Source organism: Cricetulus griseus, chromosome 2 (genome assembly GCF_003668045.3).
Source record: "Cricetulus griseus strain 17A/GY chromosome 2, alternate assembly CriGri-PICRH-1.0, whole genome shotgun sequence".
NCBI lineage: Eukaryota > Metazoa > Chordata > Mammalia > Rodentia > Cricetidae > Cricetulus > Cricetulus griseus.
In genome coordinates this window covers 379141048-379166880 of record NC_048595.1, presented here as the reverse complement: position 1 = coordinate 379166880, position 25833 = coordinate 379141048, and the positions used below count along the sequence as shown (strand labels likewise).

Sequence of the window (25833 nt, the reverse complement as noted above, 5' to 3'; positions counted from 1 at the left end):
GAGATAGCTCATCAGTTAAGAGCACTGACTGCTCTTCCAGAGGACCTGGGTTCAATTCCCAGCACCCACATGGCAGTTCACAACATACATGCAGGCAAAGCACATAAAGGATGGATATATATATATATATATATATTTTTTTTTTCTTTCTTCTTCAAGACAGGGTTTCTCTGTATTGTTTTGGAGCGTGTCCTGGAACCAGCTCGCCTGGCCTCGAACTCAGAGAGATCCACCTGTCTGCCTCCTGAGTGCTGGGATTAAAGGCGTGCACCACCAAAGCCCAGCTTTTTTTTTTTTTTTTTTTAAATAGGCTATGTAAAGCTATTACCCACCACACAAGTTTCTGGCCTGGTAATTCGAAATTCTCTTGTACAGACTCACACTGAAGGTGTTACCAGTCTAGAATAGGATCTCCTAATACAACTAACAAGTTGGTTGATGTGCAAGGACCCATTTGTAGGGCAGCCTTGCAGGCCTCTGCACACTAGATGGCAGTAGCATTCCACCTTCACTCCCTTCAGAAATGAGTCTACATTAATCAAATGTGCCCTGGGAACAAAATCGCCCGCAGCTGAAAACCACTATTGGCAATCAGTCAGGCTCATGTGGAAACTGAGTCACGAGCACCTCTCCTGCCACTTGTGCTTTACCCCTGTGTCGCAAACAATACTTTTAGCTTAAGAAATCTTCCCACTGCAAATAACTACCATAGAAGTCAGATGAATGAGGACAAATTATGTTCATTTTTCTCTTGGCCTTGCTGGGCCAGTATTCCCAGCACACTTGAAAACAAAGGCACCTGAGACCCATCTGCTAAGGGCCTGTTTACCTCCCTAGGTCAATCAGTCATCATCCCAAGAAACGGGATATTTGTGGATTGAGGTTTCAGGGAGTGCTCTTTGTAAGTTCTTTTGCTAACCAGAATCCAAAAGGAATCTGACCTAATCTAATTTGTGTTTTGCTTGCATGTGTGACGTTCACCATGTGCATGCTCAGTGCCCATGGAGGTCAGAAGAGGGTATTGGATCCACTAGAAGTAGAGATGGTTGTGAACCACTTATGTGGGTGCTGGGAAACAAACCTGGGTCTTCTGCAAGAGCAATAAATACCCTTAACTGCTGAGCTATCTCTCCAGCCCCGAATCATACATTTAAAGCAAACAGGTTGGGAGGGCATATGGAAATACAATCTTGATAAAGCTTGTCACTCAGAAGTACCTGTATGACCATTTATCCATACACTCTTCCCCAATCTCCTCTAAGATGTTTGTTTGCACTTTGATATACACTTCCATAGGGGAGAAAATCAAGCTAAGAGCCAATTGCATTAGAGGCAGCTACTTACCCATTCATACTGAACAGTGCACATTATAACATTAGAGCTGTTTATTCATATAAGGCACAACAAAGTGGGAGGGCTACAGTCTCCATGAAGCAAGTCCTTTGCATTTCTGTCAGGCAACTCTTTGTAGCTAAGAAACACCTGCTAACTTGGTGAGAACATAAGTAGGTGGTCTGGCTGCAGTGTGGGAAGTAGCTGGGGTGTGACCTTCAGTCAGTTCTTCTGGAAGTGTCTGGTGAGAGCATCTAGCAGTTCCTGCTTCTTCGGTCCACTCTTAAGCCCATAGGCCTTACAGACCTCCTTTAGTGTAGGCACAGTTAGCTTGCCCAGTGTGCCCTTGGCAAAATGGGCCTTCAGCTCTTCTTCTGATAACTCTACCTTGGGCTTTTTACTTGCAGAACCTTCATCATCTAGAGAAAAGGCAGGAAAGGAACAACCTAGAAATTCTTTCAGTGTTAACCCAGCTACATGACACAGGACTCTTCTGCTTACCTAAAACAGTTGCCCATTCTGTGTGAGCCTATCTCTTTTTCTTTTACAATAATTTACAAGAGCTGGAAATACAGCATAGCAATGGAATGCTTGCCTAGCATGCTTAAATGCCAGAAAAATCCAAGGTGTAAGAAAAAAACATTTAAGTACTGAGGCACCAGGCAATAAAAACAGGGCAAGTGACAGATTCATTGGTAAACTGTCTGACATGGTCTGACAGCATCTTCTAGGGCATGAGTGTTCTGAAGCAAAATGGTCAATGCCAGGAACAGATAAGGGGGAGAGGGGCACTGAGACTACCCTCTCGACTACAGACCCACACATCAAAACAGAACATACATTCTCTTTGTCATTTTCTTAGTAGAAATTTAGATAATTAGAGGCTGGAGAGATGGCTCATCAGGAGCACTGGCTGTTCCTTCAGAGGGCCTGAGTTCAATTCCCAGCACCCACATGGCAGCTCACAACTGTCTATATCTGTAGTCCCATGGGATCTGATGCTCTCTTCTGGTGTACAGATGTGCAGACAAGACACCCAAATAGAACACAAATTTTAGAAAATTTAGATAATGGGTGTAAAGTACAAGATTGTTCAGAGCATAAAAGGCAGTGTGGTGATCCATGCCTATAATCCCAGCAACCAGGAGGATAAGTCAGGGCTTCCTGACTTGAGGGTCAGCTTGAGCTACAAAGACCTTGTCTCAAAGCAAAACTAAAGAGCATACAAAAACACACCCATTTCTTCCTAGATGAGGTATAAATGTCACTTTTTTTGGAGGCTATATACCCCAGGTTGTCCTGTCAGATTTCTGAGTACTGGGACTATGGGCCTCTGCCACCACACCCAACTTTTGATGCAATTCTTACCAGATTTGTGTGTGTGTACTCGTGTATACAGGTGCATGTCTTTGCAGAGGCCAGAGGAAAACGTTGGGTGTCCTCATCTATGACTCTCCACCTTATTGCCTTGATGTGGGATCTCTCATTCCCTATCTGCCCCCATACTGGGATTATAAGCTAGTGTGGCCATGCTTAGGTTTTGACATGGAGGCTGGGGATCCAAACTCAAGTCCTCATACTTGCCTAGCAAGCACCCTGATCCACTTAGCTTTTGCTCCAAACCCCAGATCTTTAATGTCTTCCAGCAACTCTGCTGCTAACAATTGCCCTATTGAGCTGCTCAAACAAATACATAAATTGTTCACTGTAGACTGTCCATTAATAAGAGGTCTCATTAAATAAACAAGCAAGGGCACCTAACCCCTGGCCTGCTCTAAGTACTCTGCAGCCTAACTAAAAATATTCCTATTATGTGTATGATGTATGTGTGTGGATGTAAGAGAACAATTTTGTAGAATCAGTTCTCTACCCCACCTTTATTGGGGTTCCAGGGAGAGAACTCAGGTTACTAGGCTCGCACAGGGCAAATGGCCACTGGCTGAGCCATCTCATCAGCCTAGTTCTTAAAAATAAGGTAGAGGGGCTGGACATGGCTTAAGGGTCAAGAACACTTAAGGGTCAAGACTAGGGTTTGGTTCCCAGAGCCTACATGGTGGCTCCTGACCACCTGTAACTCCAGTTCCAAGAGATCTGATACACTCTTCTGACCTCTGCAGGCACCAGATATGTAGCTGGTGTACATACATGCATGAGGGCAAAACACTCATACCCATAAAGTAATAAAATGAATCTTTAAAAAAGCTTTGACAAGGTAGAGGGCTTGTGAATAGCTCATCAGATCTGAGTATTTGCCAAGTAAACCTGATTGATTCTGGCATAAAGATGAAAGAAGAGAACTGACTCCATAGTTGGCCTGTGAGCTCTATACTGCACCATGGCACACATGTGCCCATACTCCGCCCCCAACACATTCTCTCTCTCTCTCTCTCTCTCTCTCTCACACACACACACACACAGAGAGAGAGAGAGAGAGAAAGAGAGAGAGAGAGAGAGAGAGAGAGAGAGAGAGAGAGAGAGAGAGAGAGAGAAACAATATAAGCACTCCCTTTGTGCTGAACTATGCAGATTTGTATAGAAATTTCCAGGCACGTATTCTAACACTTCGCCCCACTGCCCCATGTATACCAATTTCTGAAAAGGCTGGCATGTAGCTCAAAGTACAGTACTTACTTTGACCCCCAGTATACTCGACACCCCTCAAAAAATTAAAAGTAAGGAAATAAGTTATCTCTATGGTAAGACCATTACGACCTTGAGGTCCTTTTTAAAGGAATATGCTGTACACCTAGACCCTGCCCCTCACCTTGTTTTCTCTTGGTAGCTTTTCCCTCAGGATTATACCCAGGGGGGTAGACAAGCTCTTTAAACTCATCAGCCAGGGAGCCCAGTCTTTTCTTTATGGCTTCAGCCTTGGGCACTAAAAATTCAAAACAACACAGTGGTCAGGTAAGTCACATACATCCTAGTGACCTGTCCAGTTCTAGTTCTGTGGGGAACATGAGAGAGCACTGAGTCAGTGGGGGAAGGACTGGATACAAGGCAGCTGGCCATGAACACATGGAAAGAACCCTTCCAGCGTCCTCAGATTGAGGGACTGTTCTAAAACCTCCTTACATTCCCAAGTCTTGGAAAATGCTAGTTCCACATTTAAATGGCATAGTACTTACATATATCTACACACAACTTGCGTGCTTCAAGGGAACTGAGGATATGGAAGTAGTCCTTCCTCACGATCGCAAACTTAAGGGTTGATTGTCTTCTGCTACACCGGGCTAGACAGTCCCCACAATCATGCCTACTTTTAATATAACAGCTGTTTTGTCTGGTGTAAGAAGCTGTGGATAACTAGGATGCTAAGCAGGCCAAACTAAATTGTTCTGGTCCTTTTAACTGTTATAAAGACCTTCATTAAATCCAATCTGTTTTCAGTGTCTATTAATCTCCCTGTCACAGTCTGTGTTCTCATAAACCCCATCAAGAAGGGGTCTACTAGCAAGGCCCAAGACACCTGGCCTCAGAAAAGCAGTAAGCACAGTGGTTCAGGGCAAGGGCAGAATTCAGGATTTTCTAAGTACCCATTCCTGACTCGCTGGGAAACCATCCCCTTCTCTACAGAGTAAGAGCAGCAGTGGCCCTGTGTCAGAACTATGGTAGTGTGCCTGCCTCACTGTAGGCCTTAGTGAATGTTATCAGCCTTCACTTTCACCCACACAAACATGGAGTGGCCTAATTAGTTCAGAGTCAGGTCTCAGGAGACTTCCTCCTGTCACTGCAGAGCTAGCCAAATCTGTTCCAGGAAGTCTAAGGTGACCTAGAAAACCTTTCTCAGGGGCAGTCTAGATAGGAGGTTTGGAGACGGCTAGAAAAACACTTCAGATGAATGGCCCAAAGTCAAAAGCAAAAGCAATTTTCCTTTGGGGTTCCCCTAGCACACACACACACACCAGCACCACTTGGAGTTGAGACAGGCCCAGCCCTCAAATTTGAATTTAAAGAAAAGTTCTCAGCTAAGGCTGTAGCTCACCAAACAAGGTGGACGGCTGCCTCCCCACAGTGTGTGAGCCCCACTGATTCAATCCCCAGCACCAACAAACAACAAAAGGCCTTCTCAGCTCAGTCCACATTTCTTACGTGTCAGATCTACCACTTGCTCAGACTCCATCATATCCAAAGCAAGGGCCTCCAGGTTCCGGAAGTGCTGCTGCAGCACTGGATTCTCAAAACTGTCACTCCTGTTAAGACAACATCAAAACATAAGCATTTCCAGGAAGAAAACTAAATATCCAGCAAAGATAGTATAGGTCTAAGATCAGTAGAGAAAAAGACCACAAGTGAATGGAGACCTCAGAAATCAACATCTCTCTCTCCAGTTCTCAATTTATTAATGGATTCTGGGACATTAACTGTAAAGCAAATCTGGCCACTTGCCTCTTCAAGCCAAGACGAGAATAGAGAAAACAGAATGAATAAAGAGAAAAAACAAAGGACAGCTAGATAGAGAGGTAGAAAATCGAATGTGTTTTCTGTGTACAGAGCAGCACAGGAGTCAAGCATTTGAAGCCAGAGCCACACACGTGGAGCTGAAGCCTGGTCTCTGGTCTCTGGTCTCTAAGCTTTTCTAGTTGCATGAGACTGAAAAGGAGGCCTTCTGGCCTATAGCTTGTTTCATTTGCAAAATGGGCACAAACCCAACCTTTCAAGGTTCTTTCAGACTTGTGTGTGTGTGTGTGTATGCATGCACACACATATGAGTATAGGTGTCTATAGATATCAGCGGAGCCTACAGAGGTTAAAAGTGTCATATCCCTTAGCACTGGACTTACAGGTGGTTGTGAGCTACCTGGCATAGGTGCTGGGAATCAAATTCCAGTTCTCTGCAAGAGCAGTAGATGGCTCTTAACTATTGATCCATCTTTAGTATCCCCTTTCAGATTTCTTATGGAGAATAAAAGAAAGAACTGAGGTATAATTAAGTGTAGAGGACTTGCCTCACATGCTGGGGACCCCAGATTCAATCAAGCACCAAATATTAACAAAAATAATTGTTATAAGGCAGGGGCGATGGTGGTGCACGCCTTTAATCTCAGCACTTGGGAGGCAGAGGCAGGCGGATCTCTGTGAGTTTGAGGCCGGCCTGGTCTACAAGAGCTAGTTCCAGGATGGCCTCCAAAGCCACAGAGAAACCCTGTCTCGGAAAAAAAAAAAGACATAATCTTGGCATTGTACATAGAACACTGTCTAACATATGGTACATGTTTGTTTTTGCTGTGTGTGTTTGTGTGGGACATGTGCCTGAGATTAAACCCAGAGCCTTGCACATGCTAGGAAATGCATCCCCAATCCTACATGGTATATTTTTAGTGTTCCCATTTCCTAGGAAAGCACTATACCAGGAAGTTGTAGCTGAAAGAGAAAGACATCATTTTGGTTTTTGGGTTGTGTTGTTGTTGGTTTTTTTTTTTTTTTTTTTTTTTTTTTGAGACAGGGTTTCATATATTCAAAGCTGGCCTCAAACTTATTCTGTAGTATAGATGACCTTGAACTCCTCATACCCCTGCCTCCACTTTCCCAAGTGTGGGGATTACAGATGTGTGCCACACAGCCAATGAAAGGTATCATTTGCACAGAAGTAGAAGTAACAAAAGAATGTGAAAAACTCTAACTTGATGGCAAAAGGAAAAAAAAAAAGACTTAACTGACTTTAAAATGGAGTACAAGCCAAGCCTGGTGATGTATGCCACTAATTCCAACACCCAGGCCACTCTGGGCTAAATAGCAAGACAGTGTTTCAAAATCTTAACAAAACAATTAAGATCTTGATAAGCATGTCTCCTAAGAAGACATACAAATGGCCAAGAAGTACGTAAGAGCTGTTCAGCTGTTGTTACCGTTAGGGAAATACAAATAATGCTGCAATGAAATATCACCTCACATCTCTCAAAAACTACAAGACAGTGGCTGAGGATGCAGCTCAACTGAGAGAGTGTTTGACTAGTAAGCATAAAGCCCTGGGTTCAATTCCAAACAGCAAATAAACCAAGCATGGTGGCACTTGCTTGTAATCCCAGCACTGGGGAGGAGAAGGCAGGATCAGAAGTTCAAGTTCCTCCTAGCTACATAGTAAGCTTGAGGCCAATATTCAGGAGACAGTCAGTAAACCATATGTGTGAAGACAAGCCAGGCAGTCTCCTCCATCTTCAAAAAGATCTCATGGTTCCCAAAGGAAGCCCTGAACTCAAGGATAACCTCTAACTCTTAATCCTCCTGCCTCCATCTTCAGAGTTCTGGGAACTATAGGTGTGCACCACAGTAATAAGATACTGTCTGGTTTTTTTGTTTTTGTTTTTTCGAGACAGGGTTTCTCTGTGTAGCTTTGGAGCCTATCCTGGCACTCGCTCTGGAGACCAGGCTGGCCTCAAACTCACAGAGATCTGCCTGCCTCTGCCTCCTGAGTGCTGGGATTAAAGGCGTGTGCCACCAACGCCCAGCAAGATACTGTCTTTAAAAACAAAAACAAGACAAGAAGTGTAGGGATGGGGCGAAATTGGAACCTTTGTACACTTTAGATGAGAATACAAAATGGGTGGGAACTATGGGAAATTGTATGGAGGTTCCTCAAATATTACAGCTAAAAAGCCAGTGAGGTGGCCCAGTGGGTAAGAGGTGGCTTATTTGGCTTGCTGCACTGGAGGACAACCGACTCCCAAAAGTTGTCCTGCCCTCATCCATATACATTACTTACACACACAATAAATAAAAATGCAAAAAAAATTAAAATACAAGTCTGGTAGAATAATTCAGTAGACAAAGGTGCTTGCCACCAAACCTGAGGCTTGAGTTTAATTCCCAGGACCCACATGACAGAAAGAGAGACCCAATTCATAAGTTGTCCTCTGACCAATAGCTACACAGGAGAGATAGGTGGTACTTCTGAGCAGAGAAAGGAAGTAGGAGGAGGAATCTAGGTGCACAAGAGAGACATGAGGAGACATGGAGGAACCAGGATGGAAAGTATGTGACAGAATGCAGAAATGGATTAATTTAAGTTTTGACATCTAGTTAAAAACAAGACTAAGCTAAGGCCAAGCTTTCATAATAAGTTTCCATGATGTTATTTATAAGCTGGAAGCCCAAAGAAAAATCCAACTGACTACAAACATAGTATATTATATATTTATATTAAGTATATTAAAATTTATTAGTCAGCCTTTGGAAAAAAAAAAGGAAGGAGCTGGAGAGATGTCTCAGTGGTATAGATCTAGCCACTCTTCCAGAGTTCCTGGATTTGATTCCCAGCACCCACATGGCTGCTCACAACCATCTGTAACTCATTTCAGGGAATCCTATGCCCTCTTCTGACCTCATGGATTGCCCACATATGATGCACAAACATACTTTCAGATAAAACACCTACACAATTCAAATAAAATTCTTTGGAACTCAGAGTGGTGGAGGCCAAGGGCTAGGAGGGGCAGCTGCTAATCAGGTTTCACACTGCAGCTGTGCACAATGACAAGTGCAGGAGGGCATCCCACGGTTTCTCTACAGGGCACTGACAATCTGTTAAGTAGGTAAATGTCTTACAGAAAATGCACACTGACAAAACAAAGACGGTGTGTGTGTGATAAATATGTCTATAGTCACACTGTGTAGGCTTTAAAAGATGTTCTCTTTTCAGTTTATAAAAAGTGACTTGAGAACTGGGTGTAGGCGCACGCCTTTAATACCAGCACTCAGGAGGCAGAGGCTGGCTAGTCTCTGAGTTCCAGGACAACCAGGGCTACATAGAGAAACCCTGTCTCAAAAAACCTAACAACAACAACAAAAAAAGTTACTTGGGGGCTGGAGAGAGAGATCAGCGATTGAGAGCACTTGCTAACCCCATACAGAACCAGGGTTCAGTTCCCAGCACCTATATGGCATTTCAAACTGGCTTTAAAGGATGCCTTGAGCACTAGCCATGGACATGGTGTACATGCACACGCACACACTCGCGCACAGGCTAAACATACATATAAAAATAATCTTGGGCTGGAGAGATGGCTCAGTGGGTAAGTACTAGGATTACAGGTACATATACCACACATGACTTCTCATGGCTTCTCATCTGACTTTTTAGGTCTCCCAGCAGTCTGAGACTCAAGATAAGTAGAGCTTCCATTCTCTATTTTGTTTTGTTTTGTTTTTCAAGTCAGGGTTTCTCTGTATAATCCTGGCTGTCCTCCAACTCATAAAATCCACCTGCCTCTACCTCCTGAGTGCTGCGATTAAAGGCGTGAGCCACCACTGCCAGGCCCATGTACTTTTTAAGTTCTTGGTGACAAGTAATCTCTTGTTTTTGACTAACTGACAAGAACCACATCCTCTTAGTCTGTGTCTAACTTGTATTTCTAACACTGCCCAAGTCAGGAGACAGCTCCAGAAGAAAGCCCAAGGATGCCCCCAGCACTCACCTGTATGTAAAGCGAAGCTTATGAACAATAGCTTTCATCTTGTCTATCTGCTCGGGGTTGGCCATCACTTTCTCAGTAAAGGGCACCTTCCGCTTGTCATCAGCATAGGGGAGGAAGACAAGCTGGAAGCCTGAGGAAGGGAGACAGGTCTCCTGAGGTTTGACTTAGTGATGCAGCTGTTTTTCTCTGAGTCCCAAATTTACCCCTCTGTGTCCTGTGATGCTGTAGATGGGAGTAACAAATCCAGTTTCTCCTTTACCAGGGACCCCTGTGGAAGTCAATCTAACCAACTTTGGGGATACATGGGAAACGCGCCAGAGAAGGGGTGCCCCAATGGGGAGCAACAGCCAGGCAACAACAGTTGGTCCCAGTGTCTAGCTTTTATTATCATTATCATTATTAATTTAAGACAATCCAGAGCCAGCTGTCCCCAAGATGGATAGCTGACAAGTGGCAGAGATGGTCCAAAAGAAAGTGAGCTCTCACATGTACACCATAAGACAAAGTCACAGTTGGGTATGGTGGTGCATGCTTGTAATAACAACACTCAAGGTGCTGGGGCAGCAGGAACACAAGTTTAAGGTCAGCCTGGGCTAAAAAGATAGAAGTAAGCCTGACTTCAAACTATCCATGTCGCCTACACGACGACACACTGCTTGGCAAGAGACGTTCAGTAAAGAAAAGTATCAACAGAGGGCCTGAATCTTGCATCAGAAGTGTGCAAACAGTCACGATGGCAACAATTCTGGAGCCTGACAATCCTGTGACTGTGCACACTGCTCGCCACCTATGGTGGCCTTGCCTGTCAGGGTATCACCATCCATCTACAAAACCTTAAAATTACGTATTTCCCCAGACTGATTCTTGGGGACTCTGGCGCTTCAGACCCCCAAAGGGACTCCAAAACACATGCAAGGCTCAAGAGCCTGGAACTTTCTGCCACCTACCTGCTGGCGTCACCTGAATATTCTGATCATCCAGTTCCTCTTCCTGTGGCACCAAAGCCACAAAATAAGGGGGCACGTTCTTTCGGGATGTGTATCTACACACTGCCATGACCTCCTTCTCCAGACACTTGGTGAGCAGAGCACTGAACAAGGTTGAGCTCCCTAGAAAACAAATGTCACAGGCCTGCATCCCAAGCACTCTCCTTTCCCTCTCATCCTAGCATACACATAGTCTGTTTTGCTTGTTTTTCGAGACAGGGTTTCTCTGTGTAGCTTTGGAGGCTGTCCTGGAACTCAGAGATTCACCTGCCTCTGCCTCCCAAGTGCTGGGATTAAAGGCATTAAAGGAGTGTGCCAACACACTCAGGCATACAGTTTTGTTCATTTTCTTTAAAGGGCCATAATACCTCAGTGAAGAACCAGAGCTGAGGGAAAGTAGGGGTAGAAGGGGAAGAGAAAGAGAAAAAAAAGCAACCAAGTTTGGGGGGCTCAAATACTCCCTTTGGGAGTATGAATCATTGTCATCCCCTTGCACTATTGTTAGGCTAATGGCATGAGCTTCCAGCACTACCAGAAACCAGTCAGATATGGGGAGAGCTCCTTGTAAAGTGCACAAGTACAGACAAGGCAAAGGTCACATCAACTTGAATTGCCCAGAGTTAAAGCAGAGGAATTTGCTGTGTTTGGTTTTGGCTCTATTATTTGGTCCCTCTTATAATTATATAGGATGAAAGCTTTAAAAAAAAAAAACTCTAGCCAGGTGGTGGTGGCACACGCCTTTAATTCCACCACTAGGAGGTAGAGGCAGGTGAATCTCTTTGAGTTTGAGGCCAGCCTGGTCTAAAAAGTGACTGTTACATAGAGAAACTCTGTCTTGAACACACACACACACACACACACACACACACACGCACACGCACACGCAGGGAGGGAGGGGGGGGGCTGGAGAGATGGCTCAGTAGTTAAGAGCACTGGCTGCTCTTCCAGAGGACCTGAGTTCAATTCCCAGCAACTACATGGTGGCTCACAACCATCTGTAATGTGATCTGGTGCCCATGTCTGGCCTGCAGGTATACTTGCAGGCAGAACACTGTACATAATAAATAAATAAATCTTTAAAACAAAGAACAACAACAACAAAAATCCCAGCAACTCAAATTTTGGCCTGGTTAAAAGCACTGACTGCTCTTTAGAGGACCTAGGTTTAATTCCCAGCACGCAACATGGCAGCTCACAACTCTCTGTAACTCCAGGAAACCCGACACTCATGTCAAAACAGCAATGCTCATAAAAACAAAGAAAAAAAAAACCCAAACTCAAATTCTACAGCCCTCCCACATGGATTTTTCACAATGCATGTCAGTATGGTGAGGTTCCTGAAAAAATTTAACTTTGCTCAGTCCACATTTCCAAAATATAAACATACAACATTACTTTTTTCTTTTTTCTGAACATGAGACATTTCTAAAATACCCCATTCACATCTCTCACACGGTGTCCAAGCAGCATCCATTTAAGAAACATGGCTCAGTAAACCCAGTGACAGTCATGGGATCTCCCTTGGTCTACCATTTACCAGGGACTCCTCTGGGTACACAAATGGGTCTATCACTCACCGTTTACCAGGGACTCCTCTGGGTACACAAACAGGGAAGGCCTCAGGTAGTGGTGCTTCTTCAGCATTACCAAGGGCTTAAAGCCCATAAGGATCAAACCCGGCTCATCAAACCGCTTCAGCTCCTCTGTTTCCTCTTTCTCTAGCACAATTTGACGACTCCCATAGGTCTAAAAGACAAAGAATAGGAATAACAAGGGCCATAAAAGGGCTATGTAGAGATGCATATGTAGCCACCAAACATCAGCAAGTTAAAATTGGTTCTGTGGGGTCTGGGGAGATGGCTTAGTGGATAAGAGCCCTTGCTATACAACTGTGAGGACATGTTTACATCCCTGGCACCCATGTAACACCAGATATACCTGGAACCCCGCTGTTAGGATGAGGGAAGAGACAGGAGGATCTCGAGGTTTGCTGTCAGCCAACATGGCTAAGAAAAGAATAAGCTTTGGTTTGGTGAGAAACCCTGTCTCAAGAGAATGAGGAAGAGGACAGAGCAGAATAACCAATGTCCTCCTCTGGCCTCTACATACGAGTGCATGGTGTACAGTTACGTATACACACACACACACACTCCTCCTCATACAACCCAGGCATGAGCATTTACTTAAAGATCTCCAGGTAATTTATATGTGCCATCTAACTTGTCTTCTGTAGCAAACCTGGGAGACAGGTATTAAAGGCTATATTTTTAACAGGAGCTTCAAGGATGGCTCAACAGTGCCTGCCTAGACATTAAGAGGCCCTGAGTTGGATCTGAAGTGCCTGTTTAACAGACAACTGAACCGAGGGCCAAAAGTTGGGCAACATACTCCAGATTATACAACTACAGTGGTCTTAGCTAGGTATTGGTGGCGCACTTGGGAGGCGGATCTCTGTGAGTTCGAGGCCAGCCTGATCTACAGAGGGAATGCCAAGAAGGCTCCAAAGCTACACATAGAAACCCTGTCTTGAAAAATAAAAACCAAAAAACCAAAAACACAACTACAGTGGTCTTCCCATCCCTCCACCCTCACCCCCCCCAAAAGCCTTGGCTGTCCTCAAACTTACAGATCCAAGTGCCTCTATTAAAGCTGTGGGCCACCACTGCCTGGCTTACAGTGGTCTTTAAATCTAGATCTTTCTGGTACCAAAGGCCATGCTCCCTCTTATTTAATATTCACTGAGCTGCCAGCCCTATCCATGACAGATACACAAACCAAGGACTGCAGAGATAGCTCAGTCAATGGGAGAGCACTTATCTCACAGGACTTTATGGGATGGGAGGTCCCACAACAGGTTCTGGATTGAGGTCTGGTGGCAGGGTGTGGGGGGAGGCAGCATGAAACACACTGCCAGGTGGTGGTGCACGCCTTTAATCCCAGCACCAGGGAGGCAGAGGCAAGACGATCTCTGGGCAGCCAAGGTGATACATAGAAACCCTATCTTGAAAAGAGAGAGAGAGAGAGAGAGAGAGAAACACACCTATTACTTGCAAATTTTAACTTTGATCCTGGAATATGATTAATACCAGAATGTGGTGGCAGAGTCAAATTTGGGTTTATTGCAAAAAACAAAAAACAGCCCTTCTGATTTATGTAGGAAACTCAGTGGTCAGAGGGTTGCTACTCAATAAGCAATAAAAAGAGAATGTTTCATCTCTGTCCTTCAAACAGCAGGGAGAGACCCTCTGGTGTTAAATTTATACTCCTGTCCCGCGCGCTATATGTTCTCGCCAGCAAGAAATACACGTAGGACACTCGGATCCTTCTGCAGGAAAGCTTTAATGCATCTTGAGAGGGGAGAGCATAAGCTTACCAGAGCGGAGACCCTGAACCAAGAATCCCATCCCTTAATAAAGGCTGGCCGCGGCTGCCTGGGACGTGTTACCCTATGAATGGCTTCAGCTCCTCAGGCCAAATGAGCCACGGGATAGGCAGAGATCAAAGGAATGGAAATTACCCAGCGCCTGTGAAATAATTTACATTCGGTGCCTGTAGGCACCATCATTGTAATGGAGAATGCAGGAACGGCTCACTACATATCCCCCTTTTTTTATTAATTAATGATAAGGCTTTATATTATTACAAGCAAATAGGTCACCCATATGTTGAGGGATAGAGGCAGAGGTTGTACCTTTCCAAATCAAACATTAAGACTGTGTACAAGAGTCGCCATCAGGCTGTTAGCTTGACCCGAAGCTCCAAAAGTGTGTGTGTATATGTGTGTGTGTGTGTGTGTGTGTGTGTGTGTGTGTGTGTGTGTGTGAGAGAGAGAGAGAGAGAGAGAGAGAGTGAGTGTGTGTGTGTGTGTGTGTGTGTGTAATGGTTAAATAAAAATACCTAGTTAGTCAGAAAGGTCCTGAACTTACACAAAGATCTGATCCTCTCCCACATTTTATATACTTAAAAAGGATGTGTTTGGCTAGTCATGGTAGTGTATGCCTTTAATTGCCTTTAACCCTAACCCCAACCCCAGCCCCTAACCCTAACCCCAACCCCAGCCCCTAACCCTAACCCTAACCTTACCCAGTGGAGAGGTAGAGGCAAGTGAATCTGAGTTTGAGGCCAGCCTGGTGTTCACAGTGAGAACCTGTCTCAAAATAACAAAGAATGTGTTTAGTTTTCAATAGCACATCCTTCTAAAGAGTACACAGCAGAGAAAAGACAAGAAGAGAGGAGGCTGTATATGGTCTTCCCTGCTTGGAAAAACAGAGGTGCATCATTCAATAGTCCAGCAAAAACAGAATTACCTGTGGTTGCTCTTACTAGTATTCACTGACTTATAAAACCACCAAGAAACCCTTGAAAACCAAAGAGATCACTGGGTTTAGATATAGGCCTCATACATCCTCTTCCTCGATGTGACCCTCCCGCCATGAGTGAGTTAATGCTCATAACTTCAGTTCATTCAAACAAAATAGAATTATTACCTGCCTTGTTGTTTTCAGTGGATTATTAAGATTAAGTTATATAAAACTTATAATAAACTATAGAGTACTATAAAAAAGAAAAAGGAAAAGAAAAAACTCACCCTTAAACAGTCCACAAAAAAACAAAAACAAAAACAAACAAAAAAAAAAACGGTCCACTGCACCTGCAAACCCTAACTCTGCAGGGCCTGGGGTTAACACTGAGCACTTCCTGTCATTGTACTTAAACAGTTACAGCAGTGTATGCTGAGCAATTAAGGTCAAAGTTTGCACCAACACCTGACCTATTCAGCTTTCTGCTTCACAGACCCATGTGCCATGGTTTTGAGATCAGCGGCTTCCTGTTGCTACAGCTTATCTAGAAAAATGGAGGTGAAGAGTGACTTAGCTGCTTAAGCTGCTCAATGTGTGGCCTCCCTGTTCTTTTTTTCTTTCTTTTAAGACTGGGTGTTCTCGCTGGGCATTGGTGGCGCACACCTTTAATCCTAGCACTCGGGAGGCAGAGGCAGGTGGATCTCTGAGTTTGAGACCAGCCTGGTCTACCGAGCTAGTTCCAGGTCAGCCTCCAAAGCCACAGAGAAACCCTGTCTCGAAAAACCAACTCCCCCGCCGTCCACCCCCCCATAAAAGACTGGGTATCCTCATAGCCCTAGCTGTCCAGGAACTCACTCTGTAGACTAGGCTGGCCTCCAACTCACAGAGATCCATGCCCAGATCCTGGTATTATTATTTTTCAAGATTTATTTATCTGCATGTACATATATACACACTGCACATGCCTGGTGCAGCCAGAGGTCAGAAGAAGGGTCTAACCTCCTAGAACTGAAGTTATGTATGGTTGTAAGCCACCATATTTGGATGCTAGGAATGGAACCTGGATATTATGCAAAAACAGCAAATGTTCTCTAAACTACTGAGCCATCTCCAGCCCCTACCTCCTCTCAATCCTGAAACAGAAGAGTCAAGAGGGTTAGCCACCTACCTGAGACCGTTTGGTATCACTAGGCAGGAGCAGACTGCCCGTGTTTACATTAAAAGTCCTAGTCTTGGTTTTCACTGGTTCATTTGTTTCTCGATAGAGCCTCACTGGAAAAGGCTTGTTAGCTTTCTGGATCAAGTTATAGATGCCCACCATGAGTGCTACGTCTTTACCAAGCTTAAACCTTAACCTGAGGGAGGACAAAAAAAAAAGAGAAAAAAGCAAGCATGGACAGGAACATTGTACTTTTCTTTGTTTTCAGAGCAGCCAAGTATCAATTTGTTTAATCCCTTCCAATAATTCCTTAGAATACAAAAGTGTGTAGACTGTAAACAGAATACAGCACTAGGTGTGGTGGGAAGTGTCCAATCCCAGCAGTTGAGGGACTAAGACAGTTAAAGATTGCCATGAGTTCAAGACAAGTAAGGGGAATACACCAAGTACCAGGCTAGGCAGGTCTACATACAAGACTCTGTTCACAAACAACATAAAAACAAACAAACAAATAAGTGGAGAGATTGGGGATCACTTAATGCAGCTAAGCAAGGTAGTAAACACCTGCAGCCCCAGCGTAGAATAGAGCAAGACCCTGTCTTAAAAAGGAAAAACAAGTGGTAATCTAACAACCTGGTTACTATTGGACTCATGCTATAAGAAATCAAAATAAGGGCTGGAGAGATGGCTCAGAGGTTAAGAGCACTGACTGCTCTTCCAGAGGTCCTGAGTTCAATTCCCAGCAACCACATGGTGGCTCACAACCATCCGTTATGAGACCTGGTGCCCTCTTCTGGTGTGCAGATATACATGGAAGCAGAATGTTGTATACATAATAAATAAAATCTTAAAAAAAAAAAAAGAAAAAGAAATCAAAATAAAATAAAATGTGGTGTACTGTCACATGCCTTTAATTCCAGTACTCAAGAGGCAGAAGCAGGTAGATCTCTGAGTTTGAGGCCAACCTGGTCTACAGAGCTAGTTCCAGGACATCAGGCTTCGCAGCAGGCACCTTGACCTAGTGAGCTATCTCACTGACTTTAATAATAATAATAATATAATTTTAACAATAACCAACATCTGGGGGCTGAAGAGATGGCTCAGTGGTTAAGAGCACTTGTTCTTCCAGAGGACCTGAGTTCGATTCTCAGCTTCCACAATGGGTGTCTCATAACCATTTGTAACTCCAGCTCTAAGGGATCCAGTGCCTCTTGCTTACATGGATACCTGCACATACATATAACTTAAAAATAAATAAATAGGTAACAACTGTTAAGCCCTTTTGTGTGTGTTAGATGTCTCTTATTTACTCCTTACAATAGATAACCTAATGAGGTATCTGCTATCTAATGAGATCAGAAGAGGTGCTAAGGAGTGCAGCAGGGTACTTACACATCAAGGAATCTGAAGGCTGTGTTACTGTGGAGACACACAGTACCGTCTCCGGCCAAAGAAGACACAGCTCATGCTATCCCTAGATAAAGCAGGTAGAAGAATGGTATGGCAGAAGTGAAGTCTAATCTATGCACTGTTTGCGATTTGTTAGGGAAGCATGGGAGGCTCGAACAGGCTGAGTGCCCACCTGGACAGTACTCGCTTTTTGGTTTCCTTGGCGCGAACCTTCCTTAGCAGGTCTTCCAGCTTGCTTGATTCCTCAAAGTGAACCCCGAGATCCTCATCCTCAGCTATGCTGATGATGTCTCTGTAGAACAAGGATATGTCAAAGCCCCCTCGTCTCTTCAGATGCATCAAGTCAAGGAAGATCCCTGATATAAAGAAAGAGCAAAACCAGGGGCAACAAAGTACAGCAAATGAGAATTATCGTTCTCTGTTCAGACAGCTCTCAGTATGCAGCCCTGGCTAGCCTGGGACTCGAAACAAGGCTCCTGCCTCTGAGCACTCCATACTGCTCCACTGCAAAATGATAGGATGATGGATTGGTACCTGGTTTTTTAAAAAAGAGCACTACACACTCTTAACCACTGAGCCATCTCCCATGTCCTACAAGGAGATGCTGTTAAGTCAGAATGATGGCTCCTTGGGTAAAGGAGCATACCACCAAGCATGATGACCTGAGTTCAAAGCTCAGGACCTACACACTGGATGGAGAGAACGGACTCCTACAAAATGTTCTTTGCCGGACTGGAGAGATGGCTTAGAGGTTAAGAGCACTGACTGCTCTTCCAGAGGTCCTGAGTTCAATTCCCAGCAACCATGTGGTGGCTCACAACCATCTGTAATGAGATCTGAGATCTGGTGCTGGTGTTGACTTTATTTTTTAAGATTTATTTACTATGTATACAGTGTTCTGTCTGCATATATGCTTGCAGACCAGAAGAGGGCACTAGATCTCATATCCGGTGCCCTCTTCTGGTGTGCAGATATACATGGAAGCAGAATGTTGTATACATAATAAATAAATAAAATCTTAAAAAAAAAAAATGTCCTTTGCCCTCCACAAATTACAAAATGGCATCCACGTGCCCACATACAGATACATAAAATAAGTAAATGCAATTTTTTTTCTTTTTCTTTTTTTAAGACAGGGTTTCTGTGTGTAGACCTGGCTATCCTGGAACTCCCTCTCTAGACCAGGCTGGCCTTGAACTCATAGAGATCTGCCTGTCTCTGCCTCCCAATTGCTAGGGTTAAAGGAGTATGCCACCACTACCCGGCATAAACTCAAATTTTAAAAATTTGTTTATTTATTTATTTATTTAAAATTTGGTGGGGGCATTTGAGACAGGGTCTCAGCATATAGCTCTGACTGGCCTGGAACTCACTCTGTAGTCAAAGCTGACCTGGAATTCAGGGATCCGTCTGCCTCTGTCTTCCCAGTGCTGGAATAAAAGACATGCACTGCCATACCCAGCTAAGTTTGGTTTTAGGGGGTGGAGGGCTTAAATTTCTTTTAAAAAGAGATGTCAGGCCAGATATGGTGAGGTTTATGGGTAATCCTAATTCTTGGGAGACAAAGGCAGGAGAAATTTAACAAGTCAGAAGTCACTAGGTCTACATGGCAAGTTCCAGGCCAGCCAGGGATACACAGTGAGACCTATCTCCATTAAGAGAAACATTTGAAAAATCATGTCTACATTAGACATGCAAATAATCCCAGCACTTGGGAGGCTGAGGCAAGAGGACTGCTATGAGTTTGAGGCTACACTGGGTCACATATTGAGTTATAGTGTAGCCTTTTTTTTTTTTTTTTTTGGTTTCAAAAATAAAGAAAAGCTAGCTGGGCAGTGGTAGTGCATGCTTTTAATCCCAGCACTCAGGGGGCAGAGCAAGTAGGTCTTTGTGAGTTCGAGGCCAGCCAGGGCTATACAGAGAAACCCTGTCTTGAAAAACCAAATACATATGCATCTATATGTATTTGGTGTGTGTATATATGTGCAATCAAGGGTGGTGGAGGGAGGTCAGAGCCAGGACCAGAAATTCAAGGTTATTCTCAGCAACTTCCAGACCAGTCTGGGTGAAAAGAGAATTTCTATCTATCAAACAAGTAGACAGGTAGTGCTCAGCATCCTCTAACACAGTGTAGTCGGAAACTCCTAGATTAAGCAGCTCTCCTGCCTCAGGCTCCCCAGCATATGACACTATGGAACACTATGGACACTGTGCCCAACTCAAGCAGCTAAGTTTCAGTTAAATTCAAATGGGTTTCATTTGCTGGATTGTTGTTTTTGAGCTAAGATGTAGCCCAGGCTGGACTCATATTCCTCTTTCCTTAGTCTTCAAAGCACTAGGATTTTGGACATGCATCTCCAGGGCAGCCAAACATCCTTTACTTGGTTTTGCTTGTTTGTTTGATTGATTTTTTTCAAGACAGGGTTTCTCTGTGTAACATCCCTGGCTGTCCTGGAACTTGCTCTGCAGACCAGGCTGGCCTTGAACTCACACAGATCCGCCTGCCTCTGCCTCCAGAGTGCTGGGATTAAAGGCGTGCGCCACCAATGCGCCGCTTCTTTACTCATTTTTTTAAAAGATGTACTTATGTTACCTGTGTTTTGTTTGCATGTCTATCTCTATACTTCATGCATGCAGTGCCCATAGAGGCCAGAAGAGAGTATGGGATCCCCTGGAACTGGAGACAGTTGTTAGCAACCATGTGGGTGCTGACAATAGAGGCCAAGTCCTCTGGAAGACCAGCCAGTGCTCTTGACTACTGAGACATCTCTCCAGACTAAGCTGGAGTCCTTCAAATGCCTCCCTAGGCTAGGCATGACAGTGCACACCAGGAATAATACCATTTGGGAGGCTAAGGCAGGGTTGCCTGCTTGAGGCCTGCCTAGCTACATAGCAAGTTCCAGTCCAGCATGGGTTATATAACAAAAATATCTCAAAAAATGGGCAAACCCAAAACAAAATCTAGATTGACTACTACCATTATCAGGACCTAGAGAAAGTGGCTAAACTACTTCAAACAACACTCAAATGACTACCATTCCGAGCAGCACTGAGGTCAAGACACGCATGTTCTACTAGATTAGATAGCTGGCCAGGCCATTTAGGCCGCACTACTGTCTCCCCAGTTTCACTTTACTCTTTTATTTGTCTCTTGATGGCAAAAGCAATGCTTGATCTTAGCTATAAAGACAATAGATTAGGAGCCATCTAAAAGAATTAAGAAGGGCTGGGGAGATGGCTCAGCAGTTAGCAGCACTGGCTGCTCTTCCACAGGACCTGGATTTGACTTCCAGCACCCACATAGCAGTTCACAGTTGTCTAACTCCAGTTCCAGGGAATACAATGCCATCTTCAGGCCTCCACAGGAACCAGGTACAAAAGTGGTACACAAACATCTATTTAGTCCCAGCACTTGGGAAGCAGAGGCAGGCGATCTCTGAGTTCAAGGCCACCCTGGTCTACACAAGAGTTCCAGGTTTCCAAGTCAGCCAAGGCTACACAGAGAAACCCTGTCTCAGGGGGAAAAAGGGGAAGCGAAAGAGACAGATGCGCAGACATGCATACATTAAAAGACCCATATGCATAAAATAAATAAAATTAAAGAAAAAAAAGCAAATAAGAAAACAAGGCTGAAGAGATGTCTCATCGATTAAGAGCACTGGCTGTTCTTTTTTTTTTCCCAGACAGGGTTTCTCTGTGTAGCTTTGTAGACCAGGCTGGCCTTGAACTCACAGAGATCCACCTGCCTCTGCCTCCCAAGTGCTGGGACTAAAGGGGTACGCCACCACTACCCCAGGCACTAGCTGCTCTTGCAGAGGACCTGGGTTCAGTTTCCAGCAACCATGTGGCTGTGCACAACTCTCTGTAACTCCCACACTAGGGGATGTGAAGCCTTTTCTGACCGCCATGGGCTCTTGGATGCACATGGTGCATATAAATACATACACATAAAATATCTTTAAAGTAATAATAAAATAAAAGGATAAGGAAAATGCCCACCAGTGTCACGGAGATCATTAGCTTTGGTCCTGGCCCGGCTGGCTTTGGCACTGTCATTGCCATGTGGATCATCTTCATTTGTGAAGAGCATGATCCTCTTGTGACTCATCTTGACCTGGACGTCACTGAAGAGGTTGGCACAGACCCAGAGCACTTCACTTAAGGAGTAATCAGATCCATGGCCAATTGTGTCTTGGAAATGTTTTTTTCCCTGTTGTCCCTTAAACTGGTCAAGCTCTAGCACACGTTTAGCACCTGATATGAGTCAAAGTGGACAGAGAAACAAGACCATCAGCACCATCATCTCAGGCTAACAGAGGCCTCCTCACCCAACCACTATAAAACTAGCATGGAGGTCCAGCAGGGAATTTCTATGCAGGGCCATGATCAAAGCTGCTTCCTCTTTTGTTTCAGCTTAGTGATGTTCTTACACAAAAGAACCATGCTTGAGAATTACTGACCTGGGTTATCCAACTCTTGTAAGACATAAATATTTTTGAAATTCACTGAGTTTTTGTCTTTCTCGGTACCATAGAACACCACTCCCAAGAGATCTCGGTTGCTGCTTATGATCTTACTGGTGTACACACTCTGGATACACTGAAAATATAAAAATTCCGTGAGTGTTTACTTAACACTGAGCTTCTGTAAGTGCCAGGTATAGCAAGCACTTAGTATTTATGAGCTGGGGCTAGGGAATGGAACTCAGGTGGGAGAGTACTTGCCTGGTTTGCACAAAGCCATAGGTTCAATCCCAAGTGACACATAAACCAGGCGTGGTGGCACATGCCTGTCACCCCAGCACTTGGAAGGTGGAGGCAGGAGGCTGTAAGAGTGCTCCATCATAGCTGGGTGGTGGTGGTGCATGCCTTTATTCCCAACACTCAGGAGGCAGAGGCAGGCAGATCTCTGTGAGTTCCAGACCAGCCTGGTCTACAAGAGCTAGTTCCAGGACAGGCTCCTAAACAATACAGAGAAACCCTGTCTCGAAACCCGCCCCCCCCCAAAAAAAAGAGTGCCCCATCATGGTGGACTTATGAAGTTCTGGCGACTGAATGCATGACTTTATGCACGGTAGACATGTATTCTACCAACTGAGCTACATTCCCAGGACCCAGCACATAAAGAGCAGAACTACTATCCCAGCATTTGGGAGGCAGAGGCAGGTGGATCTCCATGAGTTCAAGGCCAGCCTGGTCTATAGAATGAATTCCAGGACAGCCAGGGATATTACACAAAGAAACCCTGTCTCAAAAAGTAGAATTATGGGCTGGAGAGATGGCTCAGAGGTTAAGGCAGGGGTACAAATTAAGTATGATCTCACCAAAAAGGAGATTCTAGACCCCACATGAGGCCTGTGGATGAGAAACAGCCTGACAGGCTGGGGACCAGTGTGGATACTATAAGCTTAAGCCAGTCAGTCAAGAGACAAAGGCTACTAGGGTTCTGAACTGATTACCAAATAGCGCCTTACCCACCCACATTCTGCTAATTGGGCTTCTTCCTATTTTTTGCTTTATTTTTTTGAGATAGGGTCCCACTATGCAGCCTAGGCTGTCCCGAAACCAGCTATATAGACCAGGCTGGTCTCAAACTTGGAGAGCTGCCTACCCTTGCCTCTTGAGTAATGGGATACAAGGCATGCACCACCATGCCCATCCCCAATTTTATGAGTTCAATAACCAGGCAGTCTTACCTGGATGCTCATATCAAAAGGTGTAACTTCATCTTCACCCTGAGAGTCAAACATAGCCCTGGAGGCATCAACCAGAAAAATCAAACTATCTCTTCCTGAATATTTATATTCTCCTATGGGGAAACAAATGGAATAAAAGTTTACCTTTTGCATCATACTTATTATGCTTATCACTCACACAAAACAAAGAGCCCACAGAGCAAAAGTGCATCCTGACAATCATTATACAGTGAACACAGATCCAGTCAGTACCAAGACAGCCAGGGCTATACAGAGAAACCCTGTCTCGAAAAACCAAAACAAATAAATAAATATAAAATAAAAATATTTTTTAATTATTTATTTGTATTTTATGTACATTGGTGTTTTTGCTTGCACATATGTCTGTGTGAGGGTGTTGGGTCCACTGGAACAGGAGTTACAGACAGTTGTGAGCTGCCATGTGGGTGCTGGGAGTTGAATCCAGGTCCTCTGGAACAACAGCCAGTGCTCTTAACCACTGAGCCATCTCTCCAGCCCAATAAAAATATTTTTAAAACAACCAAAAATATGTAAATAAAGTGACACAAATTATCACAGACATAATAACTGATTGGAGATTAATAGAAAAATCTACTAGTGACTAGTGAAAAATTTAGGGTTGTTCACAGATTGGAATAGGACCTGAATAGCTCTGCAAAACCCAAAGGGGGTGGGTAAATATTTTAGATTATCTGGGGGGAAAAGGAAGAACTATCAGACAGCAAAGTGCTCCCAGCAAAAAACGTAGACAGAGAAAAGTCTTCCACACAGACCACACTACATGATGAAGCTACTTACCACCTGGGTCAGGGCTCTCCTCCTCTTCTTCCTCTTCCTCACCCTCGGTTTTGTAGTAGGATTCCCACCCTGACATGTTGGTTTGCTCACTAGGTGAGAGAAATTATGAACAAATTTAAACAGAAAAAAATACTGAGGAAAGTAGCTGTGTCAGGTATTGTGCTACACAATAAATAGTGTCACTAATGAGGAATATGATTGGCGGCTCTTGCCACCTGGAGAGCTCGTGGTGCTTACAGGGAGCTGAGGAAATGAGCATGAGGATCATTCCAGCAGCAACATCCCCCGGCTATCTCTTAAGGAAGCTGCAGGACCAGAGTGGCTAGTGGTAGGGGGCGGGGTATAATGGAGCGGCCCAGCTCTGAAGGCCTCATCTCCAGCGCCAACTAGACTGGAGGGTACTTGGTGCTCCGGCGAAAACACTCGTCTTCATTTCTCCCCCACGTCTCCCCCACCCCTCAGCCAAGAACGCCCAGTTAAGTCTCAACCACTATGCCACATTCTGGGGAGAAAGGAGCAGGACCCACAGTGTGTCTCTTCGGACAGGCGCTTCTCTGCTGCGAAGCAAGGGGCCGCGCGACACTGAGGTGACAGGCCAGGCCACGTCAGGCCGCACCCAACACTCACAGTACAGCCAACCTTACCTTTGCAGCAGGTGAGCGAGCCAAAGGGACAGAAGGCGGGCACCACGTCCACGCGGGCTCCAGCTCTCTCTCCCAATCAAAGACGTATACGTCAGCACGCACAACACGCCCTTCTGTACGTCAAGCGGACACGCCCATCCCCAATCCCACACTTTCTCCCCTGTCCCTAAACTGGATCGCACGCGGGCAGGGAAAGCCCCGCCCCTCCCTTGAAGCCACGCCCCCGAAGCTCGTCAGCACCGAACGCACATGCGCGAAAGTGCGTCCCCGCCCCCGCTCCCGGTTCCGTGGGGAGTCTCTGCGATCTCTCTGTCACCTCACAGTAGTCGTTGCTGGTTGCGGGCGTGGGGGCGCGAGTAGCGCAGGGCGGCCTCTCCCCCGCCCTCAGGCCGGGCCCGGGCTCGGTCCCCCGCTCCCTCCTTTCCCCACCCCGGTCGGGTACCGGAAGGTCCAAGCCGCTGCCGGTGCCCGAGGGCCATCGTGGCCGCCGCCACGGGTCCTGATGGAGCCGCCGAATCTCTATCCGGTGAAGCTCTACGTGTACGACCTGTCCAAGGGCTTGGCCCGGCGGCTCAGCCCCATCATGCTGGGTGAGGGGGCCGGGGTCAGTGGGAAGAAGGCAGGTGGTCGCTTGCGGCGCCCTGCCAGGACGGGAAGAGGGGCCCACGGGTGAGAGTGGAGTGGGGTTCCCTGAGCCCCCTTTCCAGCTTCTTGATCGAATCCAAGGAGACACACACGTTCTCCTTGCAGGGCTCTGGCTGGGAGCAAGCCCTTCAGCTAGGCTCTAGGGTAAGCGGACTGATCTTGGCGGGTTCCCTGGCTTCTTGGGGGAACCCTTTACGCTCCTTACTTGGCTCAAAGTCGAGAAAGTGGGGATCCCTCCAGCGCGTGTTCCTGGTGGTGGAAGCAACACTGCAGAGGAGATTCTCTGATGGCCCTCGGAGTCACTGCCCTCCGCGCCAAACGGAAACTCCCTCTGCAGTCCATGGAGTAGATGGGAAGGGAATGCTCGAGCGGCAGAGGGCCTTAGCCCTCGCCCTGTTCCAATTTAGGTCAAATTAAGTCAACCGGAG

General features: G+C 45.3%; 2 protein-coding genes across 5 annotated transcripts in view; one reads left to right on the top strand and one right to left on the bottom strand.

Moving 5' to 3' along the window:
• Window positions 1-1370: 1370 nt before the first annotated feature.
• Xrcc6 (X-ray repair cross complementing 6) lies at window positions 1371-24882 on the bottom strand. 2 transcript variants are annotated; one of them, XM_027404102.2, is made up of 13 exons: window positions 24761-24882; window positions 24117-24205; window positions 23298-23410; window positions 22063-22201; window positions 21602-21856; window positions 17775-17958; window positions 16202-16388; window positions 12310-12478; window positions 10694-10855; window positions 9747-9876; window positions 5425-5525; window positions 4097-4210; window positions 1371-1751 (listed from the first exon to the last, which is right to left on the bottom strand). In XM_027404102.2, exons 2-13 carry the CDS (start codon window positions 24190-24192, stop codon window positions 1555-1557), a joined length of 1827 nt encoding a protein of 608 aa, XP_027259903.1. In that variant the 5' UTR covers window positions 24193-24205; window positions 24761-24882; the 3' UTR covers window positions 1371-1554. The 2 variants fall into 2 exon arrangements, with proteins under 2 accessions (XP_027259903.1, XP_027259904.1); XM_027404103.2 differs by lacking the exon at window positions 24761-24882 and adding an exon at window positions 24644-24663.
• Window positions 24883-25012: 130 nt separating this feature from the next.
• The window catches only part of Desi1 (desumoylating isopeptidase 1), a 33645-nt gene continuing 32824 nt past the window's right edge, over window positions 25013-25833 (top strand). Inside the window, exon 1 of one of the 3 annotated variants that reach the window (XM_027404104.2) lies at window positions 25013-25350. In XM_027404104.2, coding sequence (XP_027259905.1) covers window positions 25263-25350 — 88 coding nt within the window. In that variant the 5' untranslated portion in view covers window positions 25013-25262. The remainder of the gene's footprint in view (window positions 25351-25833) is intronic. The other 2 variants (XM_027404106.2, XM_027404105.1) reach the window with 2 other exon arrangements.

What these genes read in the sequence shown, in the direction of transcription:
- Xrcc6 (XM_027404102.2), bottom strand. Translation starts at nt 24,192, where the DNA reads ATGTCAGGGTGGGAATCCTACTACAAAACCGAGGGTGAGGAAGAGGAA. An exon ending in AGAGGAGTCCCTGGTAAACG is followed by an intron (nt 10,856 to 12,309) that starts GTGAGTGATAGA and finishes TTTGTTTTCTAG; the next exon opens with GGAGCTCAACCTTGTTCAGT. An exon ending in GCAAGTGGTAGATCTGACAC is followed by an intron (nt 4,211 to 5,424) that starts GTAAGAAATGTG and finishes TTGAATTTTTAG; the next exon opens with TGCCCAAGGCTGAAGCCATA.